At 46.3% G+C, this 15,449-nt stretch overlaps 6 protein-coding genes and 1 pseudogene across 7 annotated transcripts; all 7 read left to right on the plus strand.

Annotated features, from left to right (window-relative positions):
* Positions 1 to 3,948: 3,948 nt before the first annotated feature.
* TEOVI_000207400:pseudogene lies at positions 3,949 to 4,721 on the plus strand (annotated as a pseudogene). The gene is given in 2 exon segments: positions 3,949 to 4,698; positions 4,701 to 4,721. Coding segments are annotated over 2 exon segments (771 nt in total).
* Positions 4,722 to 4,945: 224 nt separating this feature from the next.
* Positions 4,946 to 7,726, plus strand: TEOVI_000207500 (uncharacterized protein; the record flags this gene model as incomplete). Its single annotated transcript, XM_067225201.1, has 1 exon — positions 4,946 to 7,726. One exon carries the CDS (start codon positions 4,946 to 4,948, stop codon positions 7,724 to 7,726), a length of 2,781 nt encoding a protein of 926 aa, XP_067081302.1.
* Positions 7,727 to 8,010: 284 nt separating this feature from the next.
* On the plus strand, positions 8,011 to 8,430 carry TEOVI_000207600 (uncharacterized protein; the record flags this gene model as incomplete). The annotated part of the gene is made up of 1 exon (XM_067225202.1): positions 8,011 to 8,430. The coding sequence occupies one exon, from the start codon at positions 8,011 to 8,013 to the stop codon at positions 8,428 to 8,430; it is 420 nt and encodes a 139-aa protein (XP_067081303.1).
* Positions 8,431 to 8,658: 228 nt separating this feature from the next.
* TEOVI_000207700 (ras-like small GTPase, putative) lies at positions 8,659 to 9,243 on the plus strand (the record flags this gene model as incomplete). Its single annotated transcript, XM_067225203.1, has 1 exon — positions 8,659 to 9,243. One exon carries the CDS (start codon positions 8,659 to 8,661, stop codon positions 9,241 to 9,243), a length of 585 nt encoding a protein of 194 aa, XP_067081304.1.
* Positions 9,244 to 9,522: 279 nt separating this feature from the next.
* Positions 9,523 to 9,945, plus strand: TEOVI_000207800 (uncharacterized protein; the record flags this gene model as incomplete). The annotated part of the gene is made up of 1 exon (XM_067225204.1): positions 9,523 to 9,945. The coding sequence occupies one exon, from the start codon at positions 9,523 to 9,525 to the stop codon at positions 9,943 to 9,945; it is 423 nt and encodes a 140-aa protein (XP_067081305.1).
* Positions 9,946 to 10,253: 308 nt separating this feature from the next.
* On the plus strand, positions 10,254 to 11,993 carry TEOVI_000207900 (paraflagellar rod component par4, putative; the record flags this gene model as incomplete). Its single annotated transcript, XM_067225205.1, has 1 exon — positions 10,254 to 11,993. The coding sequence occupies one exon, from the start codon at positions 10,254 to 10,256 to the stop codon at positions 11,991 to 11,993; it is 1,740 nt and encodes a 579-aa protein (XP_067081306.1).
* Positions 11,994 to 12,468: 475 nt separating this feature from the next.
* Positions 12,469 to 15,006, plus strand: TEOVI_000208000 (uncharacterized protein; the record flags this gene model as incomplete). Its single annotated transcript, XM_067225206.1, has 1 exon — positions 12,469 to 15,006. One exon carries the CDS (start codon positions 12,469 to 12,471, stop codon positions 15,004 to 15,006), a length of 2,538 nt encoding a protein of 845 aa, XP_067081307.1.
* Positions 15,007 to 15,449: the final 443 nt, after the last annotated feature.

A 15,449-nucleotide genomic window follows, 5' to 3' on the forward strand; every position in this document is an offset into this window, starting at 1 on the left:
ATTTTCTCCCGTTTCCGGTATGGATTCGTCTTTGTGTATTCTCTTTTTCCTCGTTTCTTCACCCCAAACATTTGTACGAACATTTGAGGGTTCTCTCATCCTCGTTACAGTAATGTTTGGTAAAGAACCTACGTAAGTTGGAGAACCTCACCATCCTTCATGACGCATTTGACATCACTCGTCCCTGCGACCTCCCTTCAGTGTTTTCATCATTTGGAGGTCGTGGAGACTGACCATGTCTTTCTCAAGCGCTTTCGCAGTGCTGGCATCAATCCCAAATTGAGTGTCCCTAATAATTTTTCGCTTGGCTCCACTAGGGTGAGGATACCGCGCACGGTTTCATCACCCCCACCTAACTCCTCAGATACCCTTTGTGTTCGTTTTGGTGTTCTTCCGATAGATTGCAGGGTGAGACACAGCAGATGCGGCGCCTCCGCCTTGTCTATCTTTTTCACTGACCACTATAGTACCTAGTAGGTTTCGTAACACCAGTAGAGGCGGAATGTATTTAGTTTTCTGCACAGATCTCTCTTTAAACGGCTTTGAAACCACGAGGTGGTGTAGCCTACCGGTTGTTGTAGCGCACCTCCAGGTTTCACCCGTTCAGGTTCCTGCGTACGAGTATCATATAGTCCACAAAGAAACAACGTTGTATGTCCAGTATTCCGTCCGGTTGATCCCTCAGCCCCTTCGTCATAATTTTGAATAAAATGGAGCCCGACACCGTTCTTTTTGCCACACGGCACGGTCATGTGAGATTTCCCCAAAACTCGTTGGTTTGTACTGACTCTCGCTATCTTGTTTGGTGGAAAGTTTCTTACCCACCACATAATTTGTAGGTTAGGAGATAACTTCTCAGGCACTCGAATTGCGTCACCACTCTCCATGGGTCCAAACTCACGAGTGTAGAGTTAGCTTGACCGTGCTGAGTACATTCGGTTCGTACGAAGTTGCGTCTCCAATCAACTGAGTTATCGATTCTGCTGCCGAAGGTTGGCGCAGAAACCTTTTCCTTTTGTAGGTACAACCAACGGTCAACGGAATCCACAAATCTCCTTTGGACCAACTACTGCATTGCTTTGTAATTGGCGCAGGTGGGCGCTGTTAGTTTTTGACGATGCCATGACAGCAGTCCCCTTGCTTTCCCTTAACGCCAGTTCAACAGCTTCACACTTCCACTTTCCCAACGCTCCCCAGTATTTTCGATTCCCGTTGAGTAGTTTTTACATGTGGTTTAGCCCGTTTACCTCCATGTTCTTTAGTTGGTACACCACAAACGCCATTTTCTTCAGCAGAAGAAGGAAATTTCGATCTTCCTGTGGCAACAATCGGCTCCGGCGTGTGAAACGGTTTGAGTTTCGCGTGTTCTCAACCTCTGGCACGTTCTTTACCGGGGCATCTGAGAGTTTTGTCTGTCGTTGGTGGCGCATATTTGCCGTTGGTCGCTACCCCTGCTCCTTCTATCAGCATCTTGCCGTTTGCGAGCAGCACAGAATTGACAATAAACCCATGACAAGCATTAAGGCCGATTATTCCCAGCAACCTTCTTCCGTCACTAGATGTTCGGATGAGTCTCTTTTGGATTGTTGAGGTGGTTCCGTATATTGTGTTTTTTCCCCGATATGACGATGATATTGCTTCTCCTTCTTCCCCAATGCCTCTTTATCCTCATCCTAAATTCTGAGAACTTGATGCCTCGCGTCGACCGGCGTCGCTTTTTCCCCCAGGAATGGTTCTCGTGGAGTGGCCGGGGGTCGGGATTATACTATCGTCCATGCTGCTTATACCCTTCACTGACTTGCGGAGTCTTCTCTCCATTTTTTTTCTATTTCCATTGGGTGATTCATCACCGTTCTGCACTGTCCGAAAGATTGGGAGTATTGGGCATACACTTGTTGTTATTCCATCCATCCATAACCAAGTGTTGGAGTCAAGTGTTCTTCAGCAGTGGTCGCCGTCCTGTTTACGATTGCTTGTGCATCCTCGAGGTTCGGCATCTGGGGAAGTGGTGTCTAGGTTCGGTCCCGCCTTGAAGTCCTTTCATTCCACGCAATCGACCCCGCACTAGCAAGTCGCACCCCATCATATATGCTCTTGTCCCAGTTGCTTGGGTTCCGTTATTCCGCGAGGCGTATTGGTCTGGACGCAGTGGCGGGGGTTGGCATACGCCGTCGCGGCCGGGGGGCCTCCCCACATGCTTGGGATTTTGACCTTCTGCGTGTGCCCGCTGAAACTCTTCATTGGGTGGTGGCCTTGCGGGTTTGCTTGGCGGGTCCCTCGCTATTTATGGTGTGTAGGTGACGTGCTCTCGGGTGTGCGACGGAGAAGTTTGGCGCGTCAAAGGCTAGAGATGCTAGTGTAGCTCCCGCCTCGGCTTGTGAGGCATGCGTCCCAAAGGTGGTGGGTTGTGTGTTTGTGTGTGTGGTCGCTCTGGCTTCCTGCGGTGCCTCCACCGGAGTTAGTGGGTCTTGCGTCGAGGAGCGACCGCCTGAGAGCTGCTGGACTTCCCAAATATTGTGAGATGGGCTTTGGCGCGAACTCCTACCACAAGGTGGCGGTGGGGGATGGTTGCGGGTTGCGTCCCCACAACAATTTGTGTGTGCCCTGGTGATTCTTGTCGTCTTTAATCCTTTTTTTTTTGAAAAGAGGAGCTTCAAAGGCCTGCTTGTGTATTTTCGGTTGTTTCTTACAACCACTCGGCTTTCTTGGATGTGACTAGTCTTTTGTGACTGTTTTTTTTGCTTGCTCTTTTGGATGTAGGGCGTAGCGTCATGGGCGCTGTTATTTATGTTATTGCTAATGGCTACAAGTAGTCGGTGTTTTCGTCTTTCAAAGTATATATTTCCCTTTAATTGAGTCACAGTTCAATATACACACACATATATATATATATGTGTGTGTGTGTGAATTATTTATTTTATTTTCTTGTAAATTGTGCGCCTTACCTTATTTTTGACTTTCGGTAGCGGATACGTGTGGTTTGGTGCCCATTTCGTTGTCATTTTTGAAATACCTTCACGTTGGTATTTTTTCCAAACAAAAACAGCAAAACAGTGTCGTTGCTTGCTCGTATGTGATTGTTTGTTGCTGCTCCCCATTTCTCAACGCCCTTTAATTAAATATGCTTGTTTGTAAGCATTTGTCTCGTGTGTAAACTATGTTGTCTTCTAATTCATTGTGGTAACAGTGGACTATTGTTGGCGTTCTAATTATATCGCTATCTTTTTTCGTGTTCAAATATATGAATCAGAGCACTGTGTTTGTTTGAATCTTCAACATTTCTTTAGGTGGACACTTAAAACATTCTGCAACCTCAGTGGGTCGTCGACGGCAGGTGATAACAAACTCATTGTAGCATTCGTTCAGTGGGTTAGGGTCCATGATGCCTACATACCAAAGTGGTGCAACTCTGACAATAGCTGGACCGTTATTGGTGGTTCTGTTCATCTGCTTCCTGGTGTAATTTCTGTATGTTTCACGATTTGTCTGTTTTCAAGGAGGCGGAGGGATGCATATGTTATCTGTGGTTACTTCTGTTCATGTGGCCGGGGTGATCTCATTTTTCTTTTTTCGCGGTAATATACATGATGCTGATATTTAGACTCTTTCCGTCGGGGACATCGATGGATGCAGGTGTGTCTATCCAACGCATGGTGAAAGTTTATTTTGCAGTTGTTTTGTGTAGCAGGGGCAGCCGTCGTAATGATTTTATCGAAGTCGGATTCAGCTTGGAGTCTCCGTCATTAGGTTGGAGCTCCGAGTGAACGGAAGTCCCACAGTATTGCTGTGACAATGACTTCCCTCAGTTTCTTAATGATTGCCTGTAGCTGTATCGTTCAAGTTACTTTATGTATTACCCTGTTTTTTTTTCGTGTGGCAACGTTCGAATAAAACTTCTTGATTGTGTTTCTTCATCTTTCCATATAGTAATTAAAAGCAAGAGTGATCATGATGGACTGCAGAGATGCTTCGGCATGTCAGGGAGTGGGTTCTCTCTGTTTTTTCCCATATCTTAATCCTTTGGTTTCATGGCACGCGTTAGTATTGGGACATTTACTTTATTTGTTTGTCGTGTTTGTCATGAGAAGTATTATGCGGGGCAGGCGCGCCTTAAACATGAGTAGGGTGTTGGTCGTTTACAACGTGCTCCAGATATGCCTATCGGCCGCAATGGCGATTAACCTGTCACCGCCTTTGAAAAATGGCGTCTTTAACCTGAGTGGTAAATTTTGCCCGGATATAGAGTTTTGGATGTTCGTTCACTACTGCAGCAAGTACATTGATATGCTGGATACCGTTTTCATACTTTGCAAGAAAAAAGAGGATCAACTGTCGTTCTTGCACGTATATCATCACTGTACGATTGGTCTTATTTGGGGAATTTTGTTGAGAAACGGACTTGCAAACGGGACGGCGTTTTTTGGGACTTGGATAAATTCTTCCGTTCATTTTTTGATGTATTCACACTACCTCTGGACATCTTTGGGGTATAGGAATCCGTTTAAATTTCTGCTAACCAAGATTCAAATGTTGCAGTTTTCTCTTTGTATTCTTCATGCTATTTTGGTCACGTTACTTGACACTCAGTTTACTTTAGGGTGGAACCTGCTGCAATTATTGTACAATGCCTCACTTCTGGTTTTGTTTTTAAATTTTTACATGAATTCGAGGGGAAAAGGTTGTGCTATAGAAAAAAAACCACAATGAGACTTTGTGACTAAAATCCAAGTGGAAGTGGCCTCTTTTGTGCGTCGTAATATTAACACCTAATTAAATCACACTCAGTATGTGTGATGTGTTTCTCTTCTCTTTTTTATGTTGAAGGGATGCACAACTGTTTTTGCCGTCCTTCTATTATTTACCCATTGCGTTGGACGTTCTCGCTGTTTTCGAAATTATTATTATTATTATTTCTACTTTCTGGCTGTAGTTTCTGTTTCAGTCGATGGAGTCTCCTGCGAAAGGTGATTCCAGACAGGGGCTAAAAGGGACCCAAAAACATTTGGAGTTTCAGCTGCAGCGTGAGAAAGCTTACACTCGTGAGCTTGAGGAAAAAGTTAAGTTACAACAAGCACAGATAGCTACTCTCGAACAAGACAAAGCTGAGCTACGTAGAGAAAAGTTAATGCATACGGACGACGACAAGAAGCGGGGAAAATTAGAGGAGAGGTGTCACACCCTGCAAAAGGACTTATCCGAAAAACAATCTGCATTGGTTGCTGAGCAGAAGCGCGCGGCTAGGGCTGAATGTGAGAAGGAGCAAATTCGTCGTGACGCTCATGCTTCTATAGCCAAGTGGTGCGACGCAGAGAAACAATGGATCACCGAGAACGAAACCATTCAGAGACAACTTGAAGAATCAAGGACTGCTTATTCGAAGTTAGCGGATGAATTCAAGGAGTTGAACGTCACACTGAAGGAAGTTCAGAAGCAGTTACAGAGGGAAAAGGACCACACAACAAAATTGGAGTCATTATCGCACGAGGGGGAAAAGAAGATAACTTTGTTACATTCCCGTATCGAGGCATTGCAGAACGATGTGCATACGCGCGACGAAACTGTTTTCAAGTTGGAGGAAGCAAAATCCAAGTGGGAAGAGGTTTGTCATGTGAAAGACAACGAGATAAAGTCTCTCGAAGTACAGTTAGGAATGCAGAAGAGCACGATTGAGAAGCTGCAAAACACCGTCTCCACACTGAACCAGCAAATCGAGGCGGCAAAACTGATCAACATTGAAGAAAAAGGTCGTGTAGAAAAGGCAAACTGTGACCTACGAGAATCCGAAAAAGGAAACAAGCTGCTTATGATGGAGCTGGAAACAATGCGTCGTGATTTTGAGCATGCTTCTGAAAATTCTTCCAAACACCAAGAAGTTATTGTAGAATTGAGGTCGAAGATTTCGGCGCTAAACGATCAGGTGATAGAGAAGTGCGCTGAGTCTCGGAAGTATGAACTGTCTGTCAGTCAACTGAAGGCTGATGTGAACCGTCTTGAACAAGAACGTACCGATAGCAGCCGAAGAGCCGCAATATTGGAAAGTAATCTTCAAGAGCTTCGAAGTGCGCTCGAACGAACAAGGATGGATTTGGAGAGCGTCATTAGTGCAAAAAGTTTCTTGGAGACCGAATTCCAGCGAGTGAAGAGTATGCAGGATACGAAGGACGAAAATTTGGTACTCATGCGGGTGGATTACGAAGAAAAAATTGATTCTCTGCGCCGTGAGGCGAAAGATCTTACGTCTGAAATTGACGCCAGACGAGGGGTAATTGACAAGTTGACAGGTCAGTTAGGTGAAGCCAATGCAAGAAATGAGGACCTCTATCGCAAGGTTATGCAGAGTTCTGAATTTTCTACCCAGCTACGTTCTGCCACTGAAGAAATGCAGCTGAATAACTTCATGCTTCAGGTAAAGGTGCTTGAGCTCGAAGAACAGGCTGCCAGGTGGAGTCTGTCTAAAGAGTCTGCTGATGAAAACCTTGATATTCACGGCATTCTTGTCGTCAATATCGATACTGCAGTGACACATTTCTACGAGGAGACAAACTTACTAAAAAAGAAAGTTGAGGAGTTGACTCATCAAAAAGATACGGAGATATTACGTCTATCAGAGGCGCGGCTGCGTTTGGAAGCTGAAAGAAGTACGTTGATACGGGGAAAAGAGGAATTGGTTGAGGAACTAAGGACGAAGGAGGCAGAAATTCTAGACCTCCAAGAGGGTGCACGACGAGATAAAGAACAACTTTTTCTCCTGGGGAAAGAAATTGAAAGGGAGAATATCAATAATGAAGACCGCACCGCTAACCAAAAGGTTCTTTCTGACAAACTCATCGAAACAGAAAACCTTTTGCGTGAGGCTACTTTGTACTCTGAAGACCGAATGAGATTGTCACAGTGGATGGCGAATTGGTTAGAACACTTCTCACGTTTTTTTGTAGATATTGTTGACCAATATAGCGCACTGACAGTTGAGAAAACGCTTGCTGTGGCAGAGGAATATCGTGTGTTATACACGAACAAGAACGACGAACTGCTGCGCAGACTAAGTCACCTGGAAAAGGTGCGAAGAAACGCCGAGGACATGTGTTCTCACCTTGAGCTCAAGTTGAGGGAAATCGAATCACGTGTTGAGGGAAGTGAGAAACTTCTTGTAGAGCAGAGGGAAGGTCTTACGAGGAAAATTAACGTCGCTGAGAATGAAAAGGAGAAAGCTGAAAAGAACAGTGAAAACCTCATGGAGAAGATTAGTGATCTATCGCGGCAGCACGCTGCCGATATTCAGAAGAAAGACGATCAGGTGAGAGAGCTTTCCCGCTTACTAGATACTGAAAAGCGTAACGTTGACGAGTTGGAGCAGAGAACCCAGAAGCTCCGAAGTAAGCTTGACTACGAAATTTCCCGCAAAGGAGAGTATAAGAAGGCTCTGGAAGCAGTAAAGGCTAAACGCGAAGAAACGGAATGTTTCAGAGCTAAAGAAAAGGATTGGGCAATGAAGGCGATACATCGAGCCAACGAAGAAGTGAATTACTGGATCAAGAGCTTTGAACAACTTAAGGGGATGCTAGAGGATATGTCAAGAAAGTCCGGTGCACAAATCACAGCCGTTGACAAGGCGAAAATACAACAGATGGAAGTTGCGTTGTGCAGAGTAAGTGTGAGGGAACCAAACCTGATTTCAAACCTCTGTGACGAGGGAAATTGTGGTGCAAAGAGGCAAAGATCGAATTAGTGAAACTTTATTGAATGTTACCGCGTTTATTTTTTAGATTAGATGACAGCGGCAGTGGTGCAAAGGTCAAATAGATGTGTACGTTTTTTCCAGTTTATATCATCACCGATTATTTGTTTTTGGTTTAATCTTTTTATTCTCTTGAAGCTTTATTGTTGTATTTTTCTATGTGCGCACTTCCCTCCTTGTACCCACTTTACTGTTATTATTAGTTTTAATAACAATTCTTTCCATCTCATATGTGTATTGTGCATAATGTAGTGCGAATGCTTGATCCAGGGTAGATGCTCAGGTTAAATAAATTTTTTTCTCATGCTAATGTCACCGCCTTTAATCCGTGGAAAAACAGACCCTCAGGATTAGCTCTGAACGGCCGACCGCAGATGGTCAACCCGAGATATTTTAGGGGGAAATATAGAAAGGAGAACCCAGACGATCCAACTCGTCTTTTGAAGGCGAAACATGTTTTGCTAAAGCGATGTCACTTATGCAATCGAACGCTGTTTGTTCCCCGTTCCCAAAGGGACCACTTTCATACATGTTGCGAGGGTGTGCGTATGAAAGAATTTGCGAATATGGAATCGGTAATGAATTCGGAGCACAAACTACTGACACTGTCTCGGCAGTGGGATAGCGAAAACGAACGGCCTTGGTGCAGCCCACATAGACCGCGACCTAAGGGTCGATCGAAGTTTAAAAAGTGATCTTTATATATAAATTCGTCTGCATTTTAATCTTTTTTCTGCTACAGTGCTTGCCTCGCCTTATAGGCAGCGTGTACCCCTTTAGTGGTTGCAGATCCTACCGGCTCTCTTGTTACTCACTGTTGCCTCTTCCTGCATTCTTTCCACACAGACTTTCTCTCCCCTATCTCGTTGTATCCTTTAGTGTTTCTTTCGACTGCACATCTTATTATCAGAGTTGTAGGGGCTATGGGGCTGTTTTCGTGGTTTTGGGACATGCTGTCCTTCCTTGGCTTCACAAATAAGACAGGCAAAATTTTGTTTCTTGGGCTTGATAATGCCGGGAAGACGACACTACTTGGAAAGCTTGCTACTGACCAGGTGCATGTTCACAGGCCCACCTTCCACCCAAACGTCGAGGAACTTACCCTCGGTGGAATTAAGCTCAAGACTATTGATATGGGTGGCCATCTGGAAGCTCGTCGCCTATGGAAGGATTACTTCACTAAAGTGGACGGTGTCGTTTTCATTGTGGATGCTGCCAACCCTGAGCGCTTCCAAGAGGCGAAGCAAGAACTTGACATGCTTTTGCAAACAGAAGAGCTTGCCAAGACGCCGTTTATTATTCTTGGAAACAAAATCGATTTACCACGTGCTGTATCAGAGGATCACCTTATTACAGCCATGGGGTTAACAGGACTTTCCACCGGTAAGCAAAACAAGGTGACTGACCCTGCTGTGAGACCCCTTGAAGTGTTTATGTGCAGTGTTGTCAAGAAAGTTGGTTATGGTGATGCCTTCAGATGGATATCACAGTACCTTCAAAATTCTTAGTTATATTCAGGTCGCTGTTCACTGGCTAACTTTTTCATTATTATCAATGATATTTTTGTTGGCGTTTTTAAATGTCGTCACAACTATGGGGTGCGTGGAGCTATTTCACTTTTCCTATACAGTGTGTCAAGTGTTGCTGGTCAGGTGGGGGCGCGCTGTGGTTTGTTGTGCTTCCCCTATTGGACTTTCCCCATTACCCTTTACACAAGCTCCCTATAACTAACTACGTTTTCGCTTGTACTGCCCACCAGTTTCTCTCTTTTTCGTTTTTGCGAGGTGATGGTACTGATGTCAAAACGAGATGCCACTTGGAGTTTCGGCAAAAGCTGTTTCTCGTGGCCTTCGTCGATCGCTGGTATTTCCACAACAGAGCGCGTTTCGACAGTTAACAGCAAAATAGAGGCTATAGTTGATGGGATAGAGGGATACTGTAGTGTTGGTGCCTTCGAGGCTGATGTGCGTAGGTTGTGCACGGATATAAATAGATTAGTTGATTACATAGAGGTGACTGGTGTACACTGCTCTTCCTTTACGTACATTAGTTTACTTGAGACACTCGCTCGACTTCGGCTTGTCGTGACACAGGTTCGAAAACAAGACGTTGGTGATATGTTTCAGTGCGTGTTTGGCGCCCGTCGGCCTCATGGAATTCAAACCCCTTCACTTCCAACCGAATTGTCTGCGCAAAGGGTATTTGGTTAGTGTGTACCCGTTGCTATGTGACTCCGAAACCGATGCAAACTTTTTCCATAGATATATTTTGGGGATGCCCTTTCTAACCCTTGCACTCTCTGGTTGACGGCCCGCTTCCAGAGATAAATGGGTTGCGTTTTTGTTTTCGTTTATTACAAACCTATTCGGTATGGTGCGGCGCCACACGTTGCCGTTGCCTGATCCTGGCATATAGCCACGTCTCTGTTCTGCTGTTGCGTTAACCCCACTAACATGTTAGTTTTACCGCTACTTACGGGATTTATTAGGTTCAGTAGAGTGATCAAAGGTGAGAAAACATGGCTCCGAAGAGGGGAAGGAAGAAGGGTAACAAGGAGGTGAGTGCGGAGATTCTCCGCATGCAACAGCTCCGCGCACAAGAAGCCGAGGGGGAGGAAATCCAGAAGCGTGAGAATGAGCGCCGTGACCGAGAGGAGCAGGAGGAACGCATAACTCTGTGGAAGGAGGAACAGGTTCGAATTCTCCGTGAGAAGGAAGGAAAAGTGAAGGAGCTCATGGCCAAGGTGGAGCAACTGACTGCTACGTTAAGGGAGGAGCGTATGGCATCCGAGGTCCAGGTTGAGCAATTAGTGCTCATGCGTGACACATTGCTGAATGAGGTGGGTCTGTTGCGATTGGAGGTGGAGGAGAAACAGAAACTTCTCGTACAGGAAAAGCACACAGCGGAGTTGCAATTGAACAATCTTCGTGCAGAAACTGAAAAAACAATCAGTTCAATCGAGTGCGATAATGAGAATCTCCGTGTAGAACTGCGCGTTGCGAAGGAGGATCATTCGGAGTACCGAATAAAAATGGAGGCGCGTATGGACGAGAAGGAGGGGGAGATACGCAGTCATGCGTTGACGATTGCTGGTTTGCAACGGGAACTCGAAAAGGCAATATCGATGAACCGTTCGATGCAGGAGGTTGTAGAAACACGGGAGGCAGATGACAGGAAAAATGTCGCCTTGATGCAGATGCTCAATGCGCAAATTGAAGAAAACAAACGCCGTTACGAAGAGCAACTTGAGGAGGAACAGCGGCAGGCAAGCATCGAAAGGGAAAAGTACCTTCAGCTAGAGGCAAAGTGCTCTCGGTTCGAGGATGAGGTAGAAGCATTGAAGAAAGAGAACACTGACATAAAAATGAACTCAGATGTGGTGTTACGTGATTATAAGCAGCAATTGGAACAAGTCAAGCATGATTCGCAGTACCTCTCTGGAGAGCTACAAACCATCCACGAAAAACGTGCTGTGGAAAACGAGGAGATGCAGAACGAGAGGGAGAAACTCGAAAAGGAGTTGGAGGCCACGTTCGTTGAGCTTGAGAGCAATCAAAGACGAATGGAGGAACTTGAGCATTTGTTGCGGCGGAAGGAACGAGAAAACTTCGACAAAATAACATTTCTTAACGCCCAAATAGCCAATAACCGGACTGCCACTTCCCAGCTTCAACAAAAACTTCTGAGCGAGCGAAGGGCTTATGAGATCGAAATATCGCGGACGACCGAAGAGGCAAAGGAGAAAGAAAGGGAACTTGACACTGCGCGCCAGCTAGTCGCACAAAGTAAGGACGGGGCAAAGGAACGGGAGGCGAAACTTCTTTCAGACATCGCAGTGCTAAAATCACAACACTTACAGCTGCAAGCAACACTGCAAGGGAGCCAAAACACACTCGATACAGCAGTGGCGGCGAAAGATGGGGAAATCGCGAGACTGCGCCGCCTCCTTGACGCGCACTTCATCCCCCACAGGAATACGATCGAGGGAGAGGTGGAGACGCATGAGGGAACGATAGCAATATTATCCGAGAAGATCTCTGAACTGACGCGCGAAATGGAGGTGCGGGAGCAGCTGGCTCTTGAAACTGAAACACAACTGAAGGCCCGCATTTTCAACCAAGAGGAGGTAATTGACGCACTCCGGGAGGATTTGCGTGTTTGTGAGTCGCGGCGCCGAGAGGAGCTTCGTTCTTCGGAAGATGAAGTTTCCCGCCTGAAGAAGACACTCGAGGTTCACTTTATACCATATGAGATGTAGACAGAATGGGGAAGTTTTCAAGGAAGCTGTTTTTGGATGTGTTCCAGCCTTCCCCCACACGGAATGTACAGAAGAGCAAAAGTAGAGGAGAATGTGCGGGGAAACTAGAGGAGCAAAGAGAAAGGAAGCAGCTGGAAGGAAGGCGACGAAGGCAAGGTGATAAAGGAAAGGATATTTTTACATGACAAGTTACGTTGCCGGCTGCTGTAAATGTCTTTTTTTTTCATGCTTTACTTTTTTTTTCCGATTTGTGGTACCACTCACCGACCCTGTACGTATTTTTAATGTGTATCCTTGTTCAAATGTACTTTGAAGTGCTCTTGATTACCGAGTTGGAGATGCTGTGCGCTACCAGTTGTTAGTGAGCCAATTTTTTCTGCTTATTCAGTGTGCATGTAGCATCCTTCCTTTTTCATGTCTTTGTCAATTTAACGCTGGGACAAAGTTCTGCCGTTTAGACAGTTACTTTAAATTTATGTCCGACGAGGCACCACCCAACAAGTGGGAGACCCCTGAGTCAGCGTCTGCTGCACGAGCTGTCGGTGTGTATGGGGGCGGTTGTACTCCCGGGACATACCTCAAAACGGCCACGGGGGTACAGCGGGGTGAAGAACTTTTTCACCGACCGGAATTGGAGCGACCGTGGCGTACAACAGCTGAGCAGCGTCACGTTATGAGTATAGCACTAAGAGAGAAGGAAATCGAGGCGCTGATGCGGAAGTGTTCGTCACTGCGGACGAAACTGGGGAACGCGAAACATGAGGCGAAGTGTATAGAGTTCGCCATGACTGAGAAATCTAAAGAGGAAATTGGCGAACTACGGGACGAAGTTAAGCGGTTGGAGGGACTGCTGAAGGGTGAGAATGAGCAACATCTCAAGCTCAAAGAAACAATGGAGCATCAATTACGCATGCAAAAGTTGCAACACGAGAAGGAGCAGATGATGTTGAAAAACGAATGCCGTGTTCTCAATGAGCGCGTTGAAAACCTCACAAAAATATACCAACAGCAGGTGGATGATGTTAAAAAAGCAGCCGCCCAAGAATTGGACCATGTGGAGAGCCTTTGTAATGCTCGTGTAGAAGAGCTGACAAAAGAGCTAGAGGCCGTTCGTGCTACAAACAGGGTCGCGGAGGAGCGTCACACCGAAGGTCAGGCGCTTATGAAGAACCTCGTACATCGCATTGAGTCTGAGTACAAGGAAAGGTCTACGGAAACGGAGCGGCGCATCGGTGACATGCGTGCGCGACTGGAGGATGAAAAGAAGAAGCTATCTGAAGAGCGTGAAGAAGCTGTGAAGGAGGCGGCGACGGCCGCGGAGCGGCTCGTTTTGGCAAACGCGGCCTCTCAGGAAGTAGAGCAGCGGTTCAAGCAGTGGGATATATACATTCTTCGCATCTTAGATGATATCTACTCAGCGTTTGTTAGCTGTGCCCCGGAGCAGGCTGTTGAACCTCACAGTTTGGAGGTACAGGAGGCCGCCCTCCTCTACGCCCCACGGTGTATTGTCGAGGATCCAGAGGCAAAACTGGTGGTTGAGCGAATTGTTACTCGCTTACTACAACTGAAAACCATAGACACCAACTGTGAAGCGCCGGTTTCGAAGGAATCAGATTTTGACTGTTTGTTGGCGAAGCTCGATGCTAAGCAAGAGCGACTTTCGCGTGCGCTGGTGGAGATTGAGGGGAAGTGCTCTGAGGCATCAGTTTCTTTAAACCGTGCGCTTTCCCGACTGTATTTTTTCTGTGATGATCTCGAGAACGCCATATCGCACTCCGGTTCGGTTCCCCCACCCCAAAGGAACGTTGTGTTCGCATGCTTGCGCGTCTTTAATGGTGACCTTATGTGGGTCGAGGATGCGGAAAAGGCACAAGCTGCCGTATCTTTGATGAACTGCGTGTTGCGCCCTAAAATGGCTCAGTACGGTGCGTATGAGTGCTACTGTGATGGGACATCAATGCTGCTCGCCTTCGACGATCCGGTAGCGGCCTGTCGTTTCTGCACGGAGACCCAAAAATGGTTGATGACGCTCCCTTGGTCACAGTCCCTTCTCGAAAGCTCATGGGGCTCAGAGGTGCGTTGTCAGGGGACAAATGAAGTGGTATTTCGTGGGCTACGCCTGGCGATGGCGGTTCACACAGGTGATACATTTGTGGAGCCGCTGTCTATACCGGTTGGCGATTCTTACCGGTGCCACTATTACGGTCGTGCGGTATCTCAGACTGTACACGCGTGCTCCACGGCCCGCGGAGGGCAAATTCTGGTTTCCCAAGCCGTATGGGAGAGGTGTGGTCCGCGGAAGCATGAACTGGGTGCTTTAGTGGTGCGAGAACTGGGTGTGATCCCCACTGCATTTTTTGATGCAGAAAAGAACTCGTATGAAAAGGAACCCATCCAATTTTTCCAAGTGTTTGCGGAAACCTTAAAGAACAGGTCTTTCAACGATGCTGGGGATGCGGATGTCTGTGAGACAGACCCCTTAGGCGATTTGAACAAATTTTTATTTCAATCTGAGCTGAAAGGAATGGAGGGTCGTTGTGTGGCGCTGAAGAGAGCGATTTCGGCAGCACAGGAGGAATTTGGGGTAATTGATGGTTCTATTCGCTCTTTAACCATCAAGGTTCGGGAGGCTAAGTCACACTTTCAGTTAATCCCACCGGTTGAAATGGTGATGCACTTGAACAACATGTACACCGTAATGGAAAGGATTGCGTTGCGCGCTTCCGAATTACGTGACACCATTGTGACCCTGGAACGGCGCCAGGAAGATCTTTCGGCTCAAACAAAGGGGCTGAGGAGCCAGTGCTCCCACATGATCTCGTCTTCTGCAAGATTGAAGGAAATACAGATCAAGGCAGATGTGATTGAATCGAGCTACAGGGAACAGATTCGCGGAATGACAGCGGGACATAGAGAGAAGGTTGAGCAGCTGCATAGAGAACTTCAAGAGCGTGACCAGAAAATTCGAGACTTGTGTAGAAACGTTGGGCATGTTGGGAGTGGAGGCAACTGATGATAGAGATATTACCGTTGGATGACGGCAACATTAGATTGTTAGAAGCACCGTTGAAAGATTTTGGATGTTTTATTACAAACACAAACCAACCATCACGCATACGTACATGTGGATGAATATGCTTGATAGAACTTTCCCTCCATTATAGTGCTCCATGTTCTTCTTGACCATCGTTGTTCTACCCAGAGGAACAATGCGATCGTTCTTCTCTTTTTCTCTATTTTTTTTTTCGTTGAACTCGATTGCGGTTATACGTTTTGTCGTTATTACGTATACGTTTTATTAAGTTTTCTTCGAAAACTGCGGTCACGGCAACATCTCCGGGAAGTTACAGATGTCGTGCATAGGGTGTGAAAAGGTGGATGCAGTATGCCACCTGTTCATACACTTCCTGGTTGTGTAGGGTCTTTTTTTTTTGTTAGTGTGGGGGGGGGGCGGGG

The sequence above is a fragment of the Trypanosoma equiperdum genome (assembly GCF_001457755.1).
Source record: "Trypanosoma equiperdum strain OVI genome assembly, contig: ctg_491, whole genome shotgun sequence".
In the NCBI taxonomy this organism is placed as follows: domain Eukaryota; phylum Euglenozoa; class Kinetoplastea; order Trypanosomatida; family Trypanosomatidae; genus Trypanosoma; species Trypanosoma equiperdum.